This window comes from Melospiza georgiana, chromosome 24 (genome assembly GCF_028018845.1).
Source record: "Melospiza georgiana isolate bMelGeo1 chromosome 24, bMelGeo1.pri, whole genome shotgun sequence".
Classification (NCBI taxonomy): domain Eukaryota; kingdom Metazoa; phylum Chordata; class Aves; order Passeriformes; family Passerellidae; genus Melospiza; species Melospiza georgiana.
Genome location: NC_080453.1, coordinates 8,596,994 through 8,612,987, shown reverse-complemented (window position 1 = coordinate 8,612,987; position 15,994 = coordinate 8,596,994). Strand labels below are relative to the sequence as shown.

Sequence of the window (15,994 nt, the reverse complement as noted above, 5' to 3'; positions counted from 1 at the left end):
CCACAAATTCACCAACAATCCATGGCCACATCCAAAGGCACTCAATCAGTGTCGCTGCACCCCAGCAGATGAATGCTCTGGCAGCAGGAGCCCATTAACATCCTTATCTTGCTTAATCACAAATCAAGGATTGAGGGTGAAAGCAAAGCTGTTATTTCTTGAGGTTTCCTAAGTCCCACTGCAGGGGATGCCACTGATAAGATCTGAATTGTGCCCAGCTGATGAAGGGAGCTGGGTACAGCCCCAGGGCACCTCCCCTGAGCAGGGGAAGGTCATTTTTCTAAGCTGCACAAAAATGCCAAAGCAATCCAAAGCATGCCCAGATTGAATCAGTCTGCAAAGCAAACAAATGCAAAGGAACAGTTCTGTTGGCATTTACAACAACAAGAACCTAGAGTAATCATGTGCAGGTCAGGGGAGTTGCTGGGAATTTCTGGCAGTGGGAACAGAAACTGGCCATGAGTCAATTTAACAAATAAAAATAAATAGATGCAGAAAGACACTATTCCAAATCTAAGATAATCCCAAACTCCGTGGTATTGAAGGAATCACTTAAAAATGCACAGAACACGAGCACATTCCTTTCAAATAAAGTTCCAGGGTCCTGGAGACTCTAATGTGCAGACAGCCCAGACCCCACTGAGTGGACTTAAAATTCAATTTCTCAGGAAAAAAACCCCAATTTTAGAGCAGCCAGTGCTATCAAAGTGCAGGATAAGCAGTGAATGTTGTACTTTCTCCTGAGTTGACAGTTCCCCATTGTCCCCCCTGTGTCCATTCTCCCTCAGTATCATCTCTTGGCCATCTCCTGGAAGCTGGAAAGATAAATGTCAAAGTACACAAAGCTCCATTGTCCTCACAGGCCTCAGTGAGTGCTGGGCAACTTCTCTCCTTAGGTCATCCACAGTAGTAGACAAGTATTGGTTTTCCTTTTTTAAAAAGAAAGAAAAAGGGGGAAGACCCCAGCTTACATCACCTAAACTGAGCTTTTAACTAAGGAACTTTGACACCTTTAAGAGTTGGGGCCATTAAAGTTGGAAATCCTGCCTCAATCAGAAAGAAAATAAATAAGCAAGATAAAGAATTGAGATTTTGTCCAAAATTACATCAATTCCCAATAGATACAGTCACATCATTCTCATTTCTCCTTGTCCTCATCCTTCATAGTGCTCCCTCTGCACCATTTAATCCAACTTGAAGCTCCTGCTATGAAATCAGAAAACTGGCAAATAATCTTTGTTCTAAGCCATATAATCCAGTGGTGCTCTAAAAACAACCCCCATCCTCAGTGCTTGTGTTCAACACCAGAACAGAAGTGCCCAGAATTGGTGTTTTGAGGGAATAAATGTTCACTCTCACCAGTCCTGCTGCTCTAAAGACACAGCGAGTTCCAGTGTTGGTGCTTCAACACAATTCCATTTATTGCTGTGTCAGGGGAGCTCCGTGGTCACACCAGGATTTGGAGCCTTCCTGGAAATCTGTCACAGTCCCTGTAAAGGAGAGATTAAATCCTGTCCTCCCCTCTCTGTGAGCAGCTCCTGCAAACTTGTCTGGAGATAAAACCACTCCCAGCAGGGCTGAAAACTGCACAGTCACTGGCACAGCATCTCCTCTGCCATCAGTTCCACAGGGCTGCACTCCCCAGTCCATCACTGCACACTCCCAGCCAGCACAATTCCATGCACAACTGGGAGCTGCTTCCTGCCAAGTGCTTTCAACTTCCCAACTAGCAAAAGTTGTTGATTTTAATAATCAGCCTGGAAAGTTCAGCTCGAGACGAGCTTAAAACTCCTCTCAAGGTCGGCTCTACGCTCGCTTCTATTTGAACAGGTAAATAAATACAGGTCCAAGTGCTGAGTCCTTGAAGGTCACTCACTCCTTCTTGCTGTGCTCCAGCACCCTGTAGGGAGGGGCAGAGCCCCCCTTGGGGCCGTGCTGCTCCTGCACGATGGGCAGCGTGGCTGGGGTGTAGATCTCTGGCATGCTGTCGTTGTTCTCCAGGGCGCCGTAGGAGAAGGAGGCTTTGAGGTCAGGCTGCACTGCAATCCCTTTGTCGTGCATGTTCTGCATGCCTGTAGGAGCAGAGGCACACATTAGGCACAAAAGTGCATTTTTGCTGCTCTCTGCTCAGCCAGGAAATGAGCAGTCCCTGAGGCTCGTCAGCTGCTGAATCAAAGACAGGTTTTGTGCTCAGCACTGGAGCAGCTGATGAGAAATAAGGTCCCAGTGAATGAGGGATGGCTCTCAGTTATCCAGCAAGTGCTGCAGATCTTTCTTACAGCTCACCAGAGAGCTTAGCTGTGCTTCCCAAAGGAGATTTCTGCTCCTCTACCTCACTGCTGAGCCATCCCCAAAAATCAGTTCTTCCTGCTGGACCCTGCCCCATCCCAAGCATGTGCTCAGACCAGTTCAAATTCAGATAACAACTGTGTGACCCACCCAACCCTGAGCCAAAGCCTGAGCCCTCCCTGTGCAGCCCAGCTCCCTCACAGGGTGATAAACCCTGGGCTTGGTCACCTGGCATGGCATCCATAGAGATGTAGGGCTCGAAGGGGACAGGCTTCTTCCTGTTCCTGGTGATCAGGAACACTCCCAGGAATGCTATGAGGCACCTGAGGGAGGAGAAGGGGTCACTGAGATGCCTGGCAAGGCAGAGCACACAATATTTATTCCCTGTTACTCCCTACAGAATTCAGAGCTGCAGTCTGGGCACTGCCAAGGCAGAATTCCAGGGCACTGAGCCCCCTTGAGCAGCACTGGAACACCCCCAGCAACCAGCACAGCTTCACCTTTATCAAACACAAAAAGTTTCCATGTTAATTAATTAATTAACCTTGGCTAACTGCAGGGGCAAGGAAGCATAGCAACATTTGGTTTTGCTTTGATGGGATTCCAGGATCCAGCAGCCTGACCTTTCCAAGGCTCCCTGTAAACACAGCAACAGCCACGGACCTGCATTGTCACAGAGCAAGGTGCAGCTCAGAACAATCCTCTCCCAATTGTTTGGGGATTTTTTTCTGTACTTATCTAAAAGCCATTTGAGAATGTCTCCTGATTATGGAGAGCTAATTACACCAAAACACTGAGTTACACAGGAAATGTTTCACTGATCAGATCTGCATTGTGCCTTCTCCATGCTCTAAAAACTCCAGAAGTCAGGCACAGTTCAGGGAAGGGGCAAAATCTGAAATAAGGTTCCCAGAGAGAGTCTTTGGGTTATTTTACAATTCATGAGCAGGCAGCTTGAAAACCAAGCCATATGCTGAGCACCCCAGCTGATCCCCAGGATTTAGTGATTAATTGTTGTGTAATTGTGCATTACCAAGGGTTACACAATTTTTTCCAAACACAACACTGAGCTCTAAGGGCCACTCTCCGCTCTGACAGAGAGGCATTTTAAAACAGATTTGCATTTTTAAAATGTGAGCCACATGAAGCAACAGTTTCCTGTCAAGGAAACCTGGAGCACTTACCCCAGTGCAAACATACAAATGTGGAGAACATCTTCACCCATGAAGTCCAGGTAAAAAGTTGCTCCTTGAAAAGGAAATAATTCAATTACATCTTCCCAATTCCATCTTCAGCCAGGATTCCTATTTTTATAGCCAGCACCTTTGTTTATTTAATCATCTGAAAATAGGTGTCCTGATTTCTATTTTAACACAAATTATTGACAAATCTTTTCGAGTGTCACTACCAAAATAGTTCTGCTGGTGTCACTAACAGAGATATAAATGAAACTGTGCAGTAAAAACAAGAGGGACTATTTTGGAATGATGAAACAAATTGGATTTAACTATAAAAAGATGCAAACTCTTGACCCCAAACAACAACAAACAGCTCCAAATTCTAGAAGTGTCCTGGGTGGCAGCAGGACACACATTCTGTCTCCTCCTCTTTACATTTTTAATGTAAAGAAAATAAAGTAAAAAATAAATAACAAGGAAACATTTTACCTGCACATCTAGAAACACATTTTGAATGAGGAACAGTCTCAAACAAATTCCCCTGCACTTTAAACAAAATGACAGCACTGAACAGAAAATTTTAACAGTCTACTGGGATAATTCACATTTTTAAAAAGGAAAAAAAGACCCAAACAAAGCCAGTACAGATGAGAGATGACAAAAAAATAAGAGTCATCATATTGCTGAGTATTCACCTTCTTCAGGAGGATTATTTCCCAAAATCTTTTGCCCTTTTTTCAGAAAGGTTTGTGCAGTTACCTGCTGAGATTGCTGCTGTGGTGGATAGGATGTAGCCAATGCTGGAGATCTGAGCTGAGTCATAGAGCTGTGAGGCTTGAGCTAAAAACCTGCAACACAATCACAGGCAACAGGGGCTGATTGGGATGATCCTTTTTTGGAAACACCTTTCAAAAGTGATGCATAAATTTAAGGAAATTCATTCTTTTTCTCATTGAACAGCAGCAGCAAGCCTTGGAAAGAATAAAAAGGACAGAAGAGGGAGGTTTGTGGCTGCACTGAAATTACTGCCCCAACCTCAGGGCCAGAGTGTCCCTCATGTTTTGAGAAGCCTTTTATCCCTGCTGCTAGCAGCTTTTTATGTTATTGCAAGTACAAAGGGGAAAAAACCCCTAAAAATAGACACATTTTCAACAACACTGATCCTGCACTTTGATTTTAGGCAGTGCAGATACTGCATTTGATTGGCCACCATTTCAGCCCTTAAATTGTTTAGCAAATACTTGAATGGTGGCATTAAAACATTTTTATGTTATTGCAAGTACAAAAGAGAAAAAAACCCTAAAAATAGTCACATTTTCAACAACACTTTGATTTTAGCCAGTGCAGATACTGCATTTGATTGGCCACCATTCCAGCCCTAAAATTGTTTGGCAAACACTTGAATGGTGGCATTAAAACCACCTGGCAGTGGAAAAGCAGAGACCCCCAGGCTCCTGGGACAGATCACAGGAAAGAATGGATAATTCCCCTAGATTTTAATGGTATTTTTGGCATGGCACAAACAGCCCCTGCCCCACACCCCACACCCCACAGAGCAAGAGAGGAGTCCTTACGTGGCCTGGTAGATGGCAGTGGCAGCCATGCACACCAACATGATGTAGAAGATGGGGGAGTCCAGCTGCAGAGTGCCCTGGATGGACACCAGGATCATCCCAGCCACTGCCTTCACTGTCACCACAGTCATGGAACCTGGGGGGCACCACACTCAGCTGGGGCAGCTGCACGAGGCTGCAGAGCACCCCAGCACCCCAAAACCCCAGCACCCCAAAAACCCAGCACCCCAAAAACCCCAGCACCCCAAAAACCCCAGCACCCCAAAAACCCCAGCACCTCCTCCTGCCAGGCCAGACCAGCTCTGCCTGTCTGCCACCAGCTCTGCCCATTCTATCCCCACAAACCCACCACAGCAACCTCCAATAAATCACTGAACCCTTCTCCAGCTACAGAACTGGGAGAATTTACTGTGAAGGTGTTCACAGGGGTCCCAGGATGAGGGAAAGATGAGGATCTGACTCCATGTCTCAGAAGGCTGATTTATAATTTTATCATATATGTTATATTAAAACTATACTAAAAGAATCGAAGAAAGGATTTCATCAGAAGGCTGGCTAAGGATAGAAAAAGAAGGAATGAATAACAAAGCCTTGTGTCTCTGACAGACAGTCTGACTGTGATTGGCCATTAATTAGAAACAGCCACATGAGACCAATCCCAGATGCACCTGTTGCATTCCACAGCAGCAGATAATCAATGTTTGCATTTTGTTCCTGAGGCCTCTCAGCTTCTCAGGAGGAAAAATCCTAAGGAAAGGATTTTTCAGAAATTATCATGGCTACACATTTACTGGTGCTGTCAGTGTGTAAAGAGTGTTCTGCAATTACAGGATGGGAGGATAAAATTTTCCATTTGGTTTGGTTCATAAAGCCAAAAAGGTGTCCAAAACAAGAATCAGGAAGAATTTTCCTCTCTTGAAAGTTGGGCCATTCAGAAGTAGGGCAGTTGCTTTGTAATTCATGGACCCTGTGAGACACCACTGAAATCCAGCCCCAAACAGCACAAAAAACCAAAAAAGAGTAAAAGAAAAGACACTGCAGGAACTGAGGGTGCATAAACAAAAATTGAGGACTGTGACACAGATTTCAGCATGGCAGACTCGCCATTACTCATCCTTTTTGAAGTTTAATTGATTACAGTTTCCATTAAAAAAGTATTAAATGTGTAAATCCAAAATGACTGCAGGATCCCACTGTGGGATATCAGAATCACCAGGGATTCTTTCACAGGGACAAGCTGGGGTGGCAGAGGATTCCCCATTTCTTTACCAGAGCTAAGAGAATCCTTGTAGGTCAAATCCTCTCTCTCACCCTCTGGCTCAGCCCTCCTCACACACTGAATGCCACCCTTTGTGTGCCCAGATTAAAATTAAGAACATTAATAAATAACCTGCACTTTCTGTGCTTGGCAGATTATTTGCCTGATGGGGAAAAAGCCTTAATTGTTCAAAGGTTCTTTGCAAAGATTCTAAATATCAGCTTCAGGAACATTTCTGGAGGAAATTAGTGCATTTCATGGCATTAATTAAATCAATATAATCCCCTGCATGCCTCAATTTACTGATAAAAGATCTTACAAGTGCATATCAACTTACCCAGCAAAGCCACCAGCAGGAGAATAATGACAACGTAGTTTGCATTTCTCTCCTTGTAAAAATACAGGAGCAGACAGAACACAATGATCTCCACAAGCTACAAGAGAGAGAAATGAGAATATCAGAGATGCAGAGCACACAGGGTTGGCAGTAAATGAGATTCTGAGCCAATCAAACATCAGAACAGGGCAAATCAAAGGGAAATGGGGATCCCACACAATTACAGACCAAATTCTGCATCATCTCAGATTCCAGTTAGAGGAGATACTCAGCAGCTGCTGGCAGAACAGGAAACACAGGGCACTTCTGATGCTGGATTTATGGTAAAGCAGCTGATCAAACAGTCCTGACTGAATATTCACAGGGGAGATCTCAGTCTGCTTTCTGCACTGAGCTCCCACAAGTGATCCCTGGGGCAATGCCAGGATTATCTTCCTTAGAACACAAATTTCATGGGATTTTCAATAAGAGATTTGTGGGCCCAGAGAAAATCAGTGTGGAAAAAGCCCAGATTCAGGTAAATTTTCAGTCAAAGACATTTAATCCTACAGAATCCAGAGAAACAAAGGAGCTGTGCGTGTGTGTGACACCTGGAAAAGCTGGCCCAGGTTTGTGAGTGAACACAGGGAACAACCAGGAAAAATAATGCTGGAAATGAAACTGCCCCCTCCCTCCATGGCCCCTCACCATGTAGAGCAGGAATGGCCAGCTCACTAAATGCCTGGTGATGTTTTCTGCTGTCATCTTCTCGTGGCTGTTGGGTCCAAATGTCACCAGCAGGTAAGTGCCAACAACTGCCAGGCCACAGCCCACGAAGGACAGCACGTAGCGCCCTGGGGCAGCACGGGACAGGAGAGCACAGGCTTAATGAGGGATGCATGCAATTAATGAATTAATGCCACAGCACCATCACTGGGTGTTCCTCTGGGTGCCCTTCTGACCCACCTACAAAATCTTGCAGCCACCAGGATGTGGGAGCTGAGACAAAGTTGGGACCAGGTGGCATCTGCTGAATAAATCCAGCTGCAAGGTCTGTGATCCTGCCTGGCACTGCCCACAGCCCTTTCCCACCTCTGCAAACACCTCCACATTTATGGAATTCACTCCCTTGTGCCTGTGCTGCAGCTTCAGCCTGTTTCTAAATGCTGTGAGGTTCAGGGGATTTGGCACAAGCCAGGAAAAAGATCTCCATTTGTAATAAACAGTGGAGGAGATGACACATTTCATCCAAGAGGTGCTAATGAGACCTTGCCAGCCCTGTAATTATAATTCCTGAGGGCCCATGCTGTGTGATGAACTGTAAACACAGAGGAGAAATGAAAAGGAACTGTGGAACTTACTCAAAAATTCCTTGGGCTTCCATTTTTCTTTAATAAATATAATTCCTATGATTGCACTAGCTATGGAAAAAAGAAAAGGAGAGAGAAACAGTGAATTGTGGAGTGAGGAATCTCCCACAGACCACACTCGGGCTCCTTGCTCCTTACCCACGACAGACACTGCACTGAGGGGCACGATGAGCGAGAGGGGAGCGAAGGCGTAGGAGCAGAACACCCCCAGCTCCCCCAGCAGCAGCAGCACGAAGCCACTCCACCAGGTCTTGGTTCTGAAGTAGGCCCGGGGGTCCTTGGAGCCTGCCAGCCTGATGTGGCTGTATTTCTGGGCAAGAACACACAAACAAAGCAGCTTTGTCACGGTGCGTTGGGTATCTCAGTGCAGGGTGAGGGGTTGCTCCAGGGCACTCACCTGCAGGTTGAGGGCAATGCTGCTGACAAGGTGCCCAAAAATAGCCAGGAGTGCCCCAATCAAGTTCTCCTGCAAAACCAAGGGAACACACAATTATTGAGAATTATCAAATTCAGCCAAGGAACCCAGAGGGCTTTGCACACCCTGGAGAAGAGCAGAGTTTTAAACCATTCCTGAATCGTGGAACAGCCTGGGATGGAAGGGACCTGCAAAGGTCACTGGGTCCAGCACCCAGCTGCCAATAAAAGCTGTTTATCTCCCTCCCTTCCTGCTGCTCTGGGGCAGCTCAGATAAGTGCTGTGCCTGTGCTCCAGACCTGTGAACCCAGGTGCAAGATAAGACTCAGCAGCCACTTTCTCCAAGAGATTTCAATTAGTTTGCAGTTTCTCAGAGAGGGGGAAGATAAGGCTAAAAAAGCCCCACGCCATCACTCATTCTTGCCTCTGAAAAACTCATTTATGAGGATTTTATTGCCCTGGAATCCAGAGAATGGATCAGGAACCTCTGCTTCCCAACTATTTTGCTCTTCTCCACTTGTGACAGCTGCTGGTTCAGTCACTGCTTCAGCCCATGTGATGAGGAAGCCAAATTATCACAGACTTTAATCTGCTTTTTGAATAAACCAGTTATTCCCAAAGTCACAGGAGACTGCTGACAGCTCCCAACTTCTTCTGCACTGGCATTCAAAGCTCTGGCATTCAAAGCTCAGCAACAATTCTCACGCTCTGAGGATGGAATTTGAAATGAAGAAAGGATGGAAAGCAGGCTGAGTCACAAAGGAGATGCAGAGGAGGATTGAAGGGAAGAGCCTGAGGCCACCAAACATTTGTGTGCTCCCCAAACTGCCTAAACCTCATTCAAAGTCATTAGCAGTGTTCCTTCAGCCCAGTCCTTACTTGGATTGATTTGGATTCACATGTCAATAGGAATAAATGGAGTAACCTTGATTTCCTCATACACTGGAGAACTTCCAGATTTCAAATTCGTAGCAGCAGAACAAAAACCTCTTTATCAGAATGCTCAAAAAGAAGATTGACTCACAAAAAGAGCTTCACTCGAAAGCACCTGAGAGGTTCCCAGGACAGAGAGAGAAGGTGGCAGGCGGATGTCACTGTGTGACACAGTGCAGAGCTCTCTGGGCTGTGACAGCCCCAGGCAACTCCCACAAGGGCCCAGGACTGTGGTCTCAAAGGAAAATAAAACCCCTTTTTGCTGAGATTCTCTGAGCACCTTCAGAATCAGGGACTCAGAGGGAATTTATCTGCTCCCAGCTGGGGAACAAGGAGGAACTGCAGCCCCATGGCCCAGCCTCTGCTGTGGGCTGAGCCCTGAAATTCAAACACCTGAACACACAGAGCACAGCAGAACCTCTGCTCTGTCACTGCTGCATGGCTGAAAGCACCTGTGGCAATCTCTGCACCCAAACACCTGCACACCCTCCCTGCCACACCTTCCTGCAGCTCCTCTGCCCTGCACACGCAGAATTAATGCCTCTGTCACTCAGATATGGCACCCCAGGCATGGCTGGACACAGAGACAGAGCCCTTTCTGCAGGAAATAACCCCAAAGCAGCACCATTATCAGCTCGTTCAGGAATCAGGGCCTCAGGGATGGAAACCCCCGTGGGGAGGGAAGCTGACCTTGTAGGAGAAGGAGTCTGTGTGTGGCTGCACAGACACTGCTGCTGTGGCAGGGAGCTGCTGCAGCTGCAGGCTGGGGCTGTTTCCTCCTTCCATTCTGGGGATTTTCTGTGCTTTTCAGCTTGCTTGATGCTGAAGTTCTCTTTAAAGAAGAGACTTGGACCTGGCTGGAACCAACGTTTGGTACTGCTCCCTGCCATCCATCCTGTCGCCCTGGGCAAGTTCAGGGAAGCACAAAGGAGTTCTGCTGCTTCCAGCCAGTCAATGGGGCAGCTGGATTATGTTCCTTCAAGATGAATCTAAGGGAAAAAAAGAAATAAAACCCAAAGAATCAGAACAAATAAATCAGTGGTCCAAAACCTGCAATAAAGGATAGGCCACAGAAATCAAACTCACAGGTTCACATAAAAAAAGAAAAGCAGATTTTAAATGTCTTCTTAGAAAGCCTTGGACAGAAACTCACAGACTGTGCTTTTCAAGCTCTTGTGACCTGGCTGGGCCCCAGGGTGACACACTCAGCTGGCATTTAGCAGCATCACAAAGGCTCCCAAGTCCTCCAAGCTCTGCCTTTCATGTCCCTCCTCCCCGCAGCTCCTTCCTCCGAGCGCCGGTTCCCGGGGCCGAGCTCGCTGCAGGTGTCCGGGGAGCGGCGGCCCCGGGCACCGCGGGCAGCCCCAGCGCGGGCACAGCAGCCACGGAAAGGCGAAGCCGCCCATGGTGAGGGGACGGGGCAGCAAATCCCGCTCGCACCGCCAGCGACCCTGCCCGGGCAGCGCAGAGCGGGACAGCCCCGGGCCGGGACACGGGGTGTGCCACCGAACCCTCCGGTGCGCTGCCCCGCCGCTGTCCCGCCGCTCACCGGCCCTGCAGCTGACCCAGCCCGGTCCCACCGCTGACCCCGGCACTCACCGGCCCCGCCACTGTCCCCGCCCGGTCCCGCCGCTCACCGGCTCCGCCGCGGACCCCGGCCCCGGCCTCCAACTCCGGCTCCCGGTCAAGCGCTGCTTCCTGCCTGGCACATCCGATTGGTCTCCAACACTGTCAATCAAAGACCCGGTCCAAAGGTGAGGACGAGGATTGGCTACCGCGCGAAGGCGGGGTCTAGTCCAGCCTATGGGCGCAAGGCTTTGAGGGGCCGGGCGGAAGAAGCTGCGTTCCGCCGCTCGGTTGGGGCGGGACGAGACGGTCCCGCGGGCCCCGCCCGGGGCGCTCCCCAGCCCAGAGCTGCAGGGACAGCCGCGGTCTCGCGCCCTCCCCCGGTAAGACCCGTTCCTCCCGCCCTCCCCGTGTGCGCGGTTCCCGGTTGCACGAACAGCAGCCGGAGCCTCCTTAAGGTGCATGCGCAAAGCGCATCCGCCGAGCCACCTTAAACCAGCCGCGGTGCCGCTGAGAGCTCGCCTGTGATTGGGCGGCTGCTCAAAGTAAGAAGCACGGTGATTGGAGGAGAGCTGAGGCGGCTGTTGTCTCGGTAACCGGGTGTCCGCATTCCCGGGGCCGCTGAGGGCCGGGGACGAACGGGCAGGAACCGGCAGGAACGGGCGGGTACAAACCACAGACCGCACCTGACAGGGGTCGGGGATGTCCCCGGTGCCCCCCGCGCCGCCTCAGCCGCTCAGGTACCCACCCGCCGTTCCCAACGCGCCCCGCGCCGCCTCACCTGGGCGGGGCTGGGCCGTGAGGCGACTTCCGGTGGCGCCTCAGGTGAGGCCCTGGCGGGCTCCTCATCCCTCACCTCATCCCTGCCCCGGGCCCCCGAGCCATCGCCCCGAGCGCCGGCTCTGTCAATGCAGCCAGCAAAGGCCATGGCTGCCCTGGGCCAGCTCTGCAGCCTCGGCCCTGCTGCACGTTCAGAGCCGGGACTGAGCTTAGAAACAAAATCCCGGCTGTGCCCTGAGTGGTGGCACTGAACGTGCGGGCTGTGACCGGATCCAGCTCAGGGATGCTGCGGAGCACGAGGTACCTCTGCAGAACAGCACCGCTCGGTGCCGTGTTCCGAAAATAAACAGCACTTACCACAGTGAAGGGTGAAAACATCAATCACGCCAAGGTTTTTCACTCAAAGCACAAACAAGCTTCATTTCTGGAGCAAATCAAGGGGTATCTGGAATTATTTATAGCCACAGTGGGTTAGAGGAGTTCCAGGTCCACAGTTCCTCCTCTTGGGGATAACCCAGTGCAAGGCAATAAGAAATTCAATCAAAGAAAGCATTCACCAACAGCAATGCTTCCAAAAGTATTTTTAAATAAACCAGGGAAATGAAATGCAGGAGTGACTGCTGTTTTCTGGCAGGAATGCTGCATTAATGTTGCATTTGCCTTTATCTTACACATCCCATTTCAAAGGACAGCTGCTGTTGTGTTCATGTTTCCTCCATCTCCATATTCAGTGTTGTTATCCTTGGCTGTTCTTAGGTTTCAAGATTTCCTTATAAACACTGCAGAAAAGAGATCTCAAACTGGGAAAAAAAAAAAAAAAAAGAGATTTAAGTCTCAATCAAAGGAATTTCAGTATAACCAAAAATGTTTAAAGTTTATGAGAGGGTTTTTTTGACCATGGGTTAAGATCAAAGGCACGGGGGGCTTGGGCTTTGTGCCAAGGTCTCTGAGGCCCCCGGGCAGGGGCAGAGCCCTCCAGGGCAGCCGGAGGAATTCCCTGGGTCCCTGCCCTTGCTGCCCTCCCCGCGGTGTTCGGGAATTCCACCTGCCCTCACTCACCAGCAGAGGGAAGCAGCAGGATGCGTTAAACCCTGCGTTAAACCTTTCCCAGGCAGCGCTCGCAGGTGCCAAGGGCCTCCTGGGCCTCCTGGATGCGCCTTCCTCAGCTGGGGGATGGAGGATGCCCTTCCACAGCCTCCCCCTGTCTGGGGACTACATGGTAACCCCAGAACTCCCAAAATTACCTACAGGAAGGGTTTCTGAAACTCGGTACCGGGTATGTAAAGTAGGTACATCAAGGAGGTGTTTGGCATCTTCCCCTCTTTCTTCTCCTGCCTTTAGCATCTTCTCTTTCTTCTCCTTGCTTTGATCTCTTGCTCCTCGCTTGTCTCTCCCATCTCGGTGATATCAGGAGAGCATTATCTCAGGCCTGAATAACAGCAATCAAGCACGTAAAGGACAAAAAAAGATGAGGGGAAAATGATCAAGGTGGAGAAGTTGCTTAAAGACTTTGTGTAGGCGCCATGAGTCTGCCTGGTCAGCTTCCAGCAGAGCCAGCTGACCTGCTGCTGAGCTGTGACTAAAGCAGAGCAGAGTCTGCAGGGAGCTCCTCAAAGCACTCCCTTCCCTTTGAGAATTTCCTGCTTGAAGGGCACAGTGGGCAGCAGGCCAAACCACAAACTACACAAGGGCTTGGCTGCTTCTCTCCTGGGCTTTATCCCTGGAGAGGAGTTCCTGCAGCAGGTCACGAGGGGAGGCACTGAGACACCAGCACCAGGACTTGTGGGGCTGCTGGTTTGGTTCCCCCAGCTGAAGGACTCGGCTGTGTCCCCTCAGCCATTCTGGAGCACATTCCCTGAGCCAGGGACAAATGCCAGCACAGGAAGTTACCCACTTGTAATTGAGGCAGTGCAAGGAGCTTATTTGTCTCTCAGTGCCTGACCTGGAACACCCAAGAGGTGACTTGACCCACTTGTGTCACTCTGCCCGTTCACCCCTGCAGGACCCAGCCACTGGGGCTGGGAGCTGCTGCTGGGTGTCCCTTGCCTCACCCAAACACAATTCCTGGCACTCTGAGGCGTGCAGGAGCTGGAATGCAAGGGTGTGGAGGTGCCTGGTCTCCAGTTACCCTCAGCAGCACCGGGTGATGATGGATGTGCCAAAGCCAGAGCAGGATCATGAAGGGAAGGAGGGCTCAGAGCCTTTCCCAGCACGTGCTGCCCAGCAGGAGCTGCCCAGGGATTGCATCCAGCCCTCCAAGCCTGGCAGCAGCAGGGCACAAGGAGCTTGCAGATGCAGTTTTTTATCAGCTGCTCTGGAAACCTGCTGCAGTTTTAATAATCAGCTCCAGCAGAATTGGGCAGGTCCTGCTTCCCTCAGCACAACCCCTGTGGCCACAGGGCACGGGCTGGACAGCCTGGAGCACATGGCAGGGCCACGTGGAGAGGGACCCCGTGGGCAGGGCAGTGCAGGCTCTCCTCTGGTTCTGGTGGTTGATAAGGAACAGCTGGCTCAGGATCCTGCTCCCTGCACATGAACCCTCAGACCACATCTGCAGAAATCTCCTGTCATTTTGGAGCAGCCCAAGTCAGAGCAGCTCTGCTGAAGTTCACGGAGTTGCAGCACACACCTCAAATTCTGGGCTGTCCTGAAGCGTTTTCCTACAAAGAAAAATAAGTGGAAAAGAGGATTTGTGCTGAGCTGCTTGGTAACTCGGGGGGTATTTTACAGGAAAGGCTGAATCCAGCAGCAGACTGATTCCCTGGGCTCTGATTCCTTGCAGAGCTCTCCCAGTTTTCATGGAGTGGCCCATATTTGGGTTTGTTATTTTTAGCACCATAGTAGCACCGTTCACTTGCCCGTGCATGCAGGCAGGAACAGCTCAGCTGAGGGAGGAAAAGGGAGCAGGAGGAGTTCCCTGTGATCTCACTGTAAATCAGCAGCTTCTGCAGCAGCCAGCACTGCCTGCCCACTCCCTGCCACTCTTCCCTCAGCCCTTTGTAAGGCCAAGCAGAGCAGGAGCCTCCATTCCCCTCCCAGCCGTTCCTGGTTGTTCCTTGAGGGGTTTGAGTCGTTCCAGGGTTGCTGCTGCTGTGGCCAAGCACAGCTTCCATCTGCATGGGGGTTTTAATCTGCCCTTGGCTCATCCATTCCCCTTCTTTGAGCCTGCCTTCTTCCCTGCTCCTGCCAAACACGGTTAAATCCCTTCATCCTCATGTCTGAGTGCAATTATGCCCCAGCTGCCATTGCCTTGTTCTTCAATCCCAGGCCTTCCCTTTCTCTGCCTCCTGTGCCATTCAGGGAGGGGACATGGGATCACTGCCAGAATCCAGCTCTCAAGTCACCAGAACAGCAACCAAGGCACCTCCAGAGTGGTTTCCATTGGTAACAGACAAGACAATTAATGAAGTTCACACAATGTTCCTAAAGACCAGGAACTCTTCCCATCCTACACACTGGAATCATTTCACATTTGTGTTAATATAAAGCTGTTCTTTTATCTTCCATGGTCCCAGACCTTCCAGTTCCCACCGGGATTGGCAGCAGTAGGACATGAAGGGCATTCAGCCTTCTTGGGACCACATCTGAAAAGCTGGAGGGATCACGTACAACACAGGCAGGGCTGGATTTATTTGGCTCTATAAATAGAATTCTGCCCAGTCCTCTTTTTGAAAAGCCCAGGAAAAGAAGGGAGGCAGAAAGGTGTGGTACTGCAAATAAAGCATTCTGCCCACATGCTGCATTAATTAGGCCCAGCTCAGAAGTTACAGGTGGGATTTGAGATGTGCTCTGGCTCCCAGTCTATACAAATTACCCTGTAGACAGCAGAGAAATTTGATCTTCCCCATCCTCAGAATCACTCAGCTTTCCATGCAACAGGAGGCTTGCATTAAAGGATTAACATTTTGAAACTCTGTGCACCTACCTCGATGCACAGTTAAAATTAAAGCATGAAATTTGTGTGACTTGGAAAGCAAAACAGGAAATACAATAATAGCAGCACTGGTGCTGCTGGAATGGTGGGTTTGGTTCTGGCCACCCTAACTCTGAAAAAGGCACTGGCAGGTGACACCTGGTGGCACTGCTGGGCTCAGGGGGTCTCACCTGGTGGCACTGCTGGGAGCTGTGCCAGGGTCTCACCTGGTGGCACTGCTGGGAGCTGTGCCAGGGTCTCCCCTGGTGGCACTGCTGGGAGCTGTGTCAGTTCCTGCAGCTCAGCACCTGCCTTCAGGTTGAGTTCCTCAAGTCCTGCTGATTCACCCTTGTGCAAGTCACTTAACTGTTCTGTGCCTGCTGCCCAGCCCTGCAGGTGCCCA

At 49.9% G+C, this 15,994-nt stretch overlaps 1 protein-coding gene across 1 annotated transcript; it reads right to left on the bottom strand.

The window, feature by feature from the left end:
• Positions 1-1,396: 1,396 nt before the first annotated feature.
• On the bottom strand, positions 1,397-11,039 carry NIPAL3 (NIPA like domain containing 3). The gene is made up of 12 exons (XM_058040332.1): positions 10,970-11,039; positions 10,023-10,321; positions 8,383-8,451; positions 8,124-8,295; positions 7,977-8,036; positions 7,324-7,469; positions 6,637-6,733; positions 5,042-5,177; positions 4,227-4,315; positions 3,474-3,537; positions 2,518-2,612; positions 1,397-2,072 (listed from the first exon to the last, which is right to left on the bottom strand). The coding sequence occupies exons 2-12, from the start codon at positions 10,116-10,118 to the stop codon at positions 1,873-1,875; spliced, it is 1,224 nt and encodes a 407-aa protein (XP_057896315.1). The 5' UTR covers positions 10,119-10,321; positions 10,970-11,039; the 3' UTR covers positions 1,397-1,872.
• Between the last annotated feature and the right edge of the window lie 4,955 nt (positions 11,040-15,994).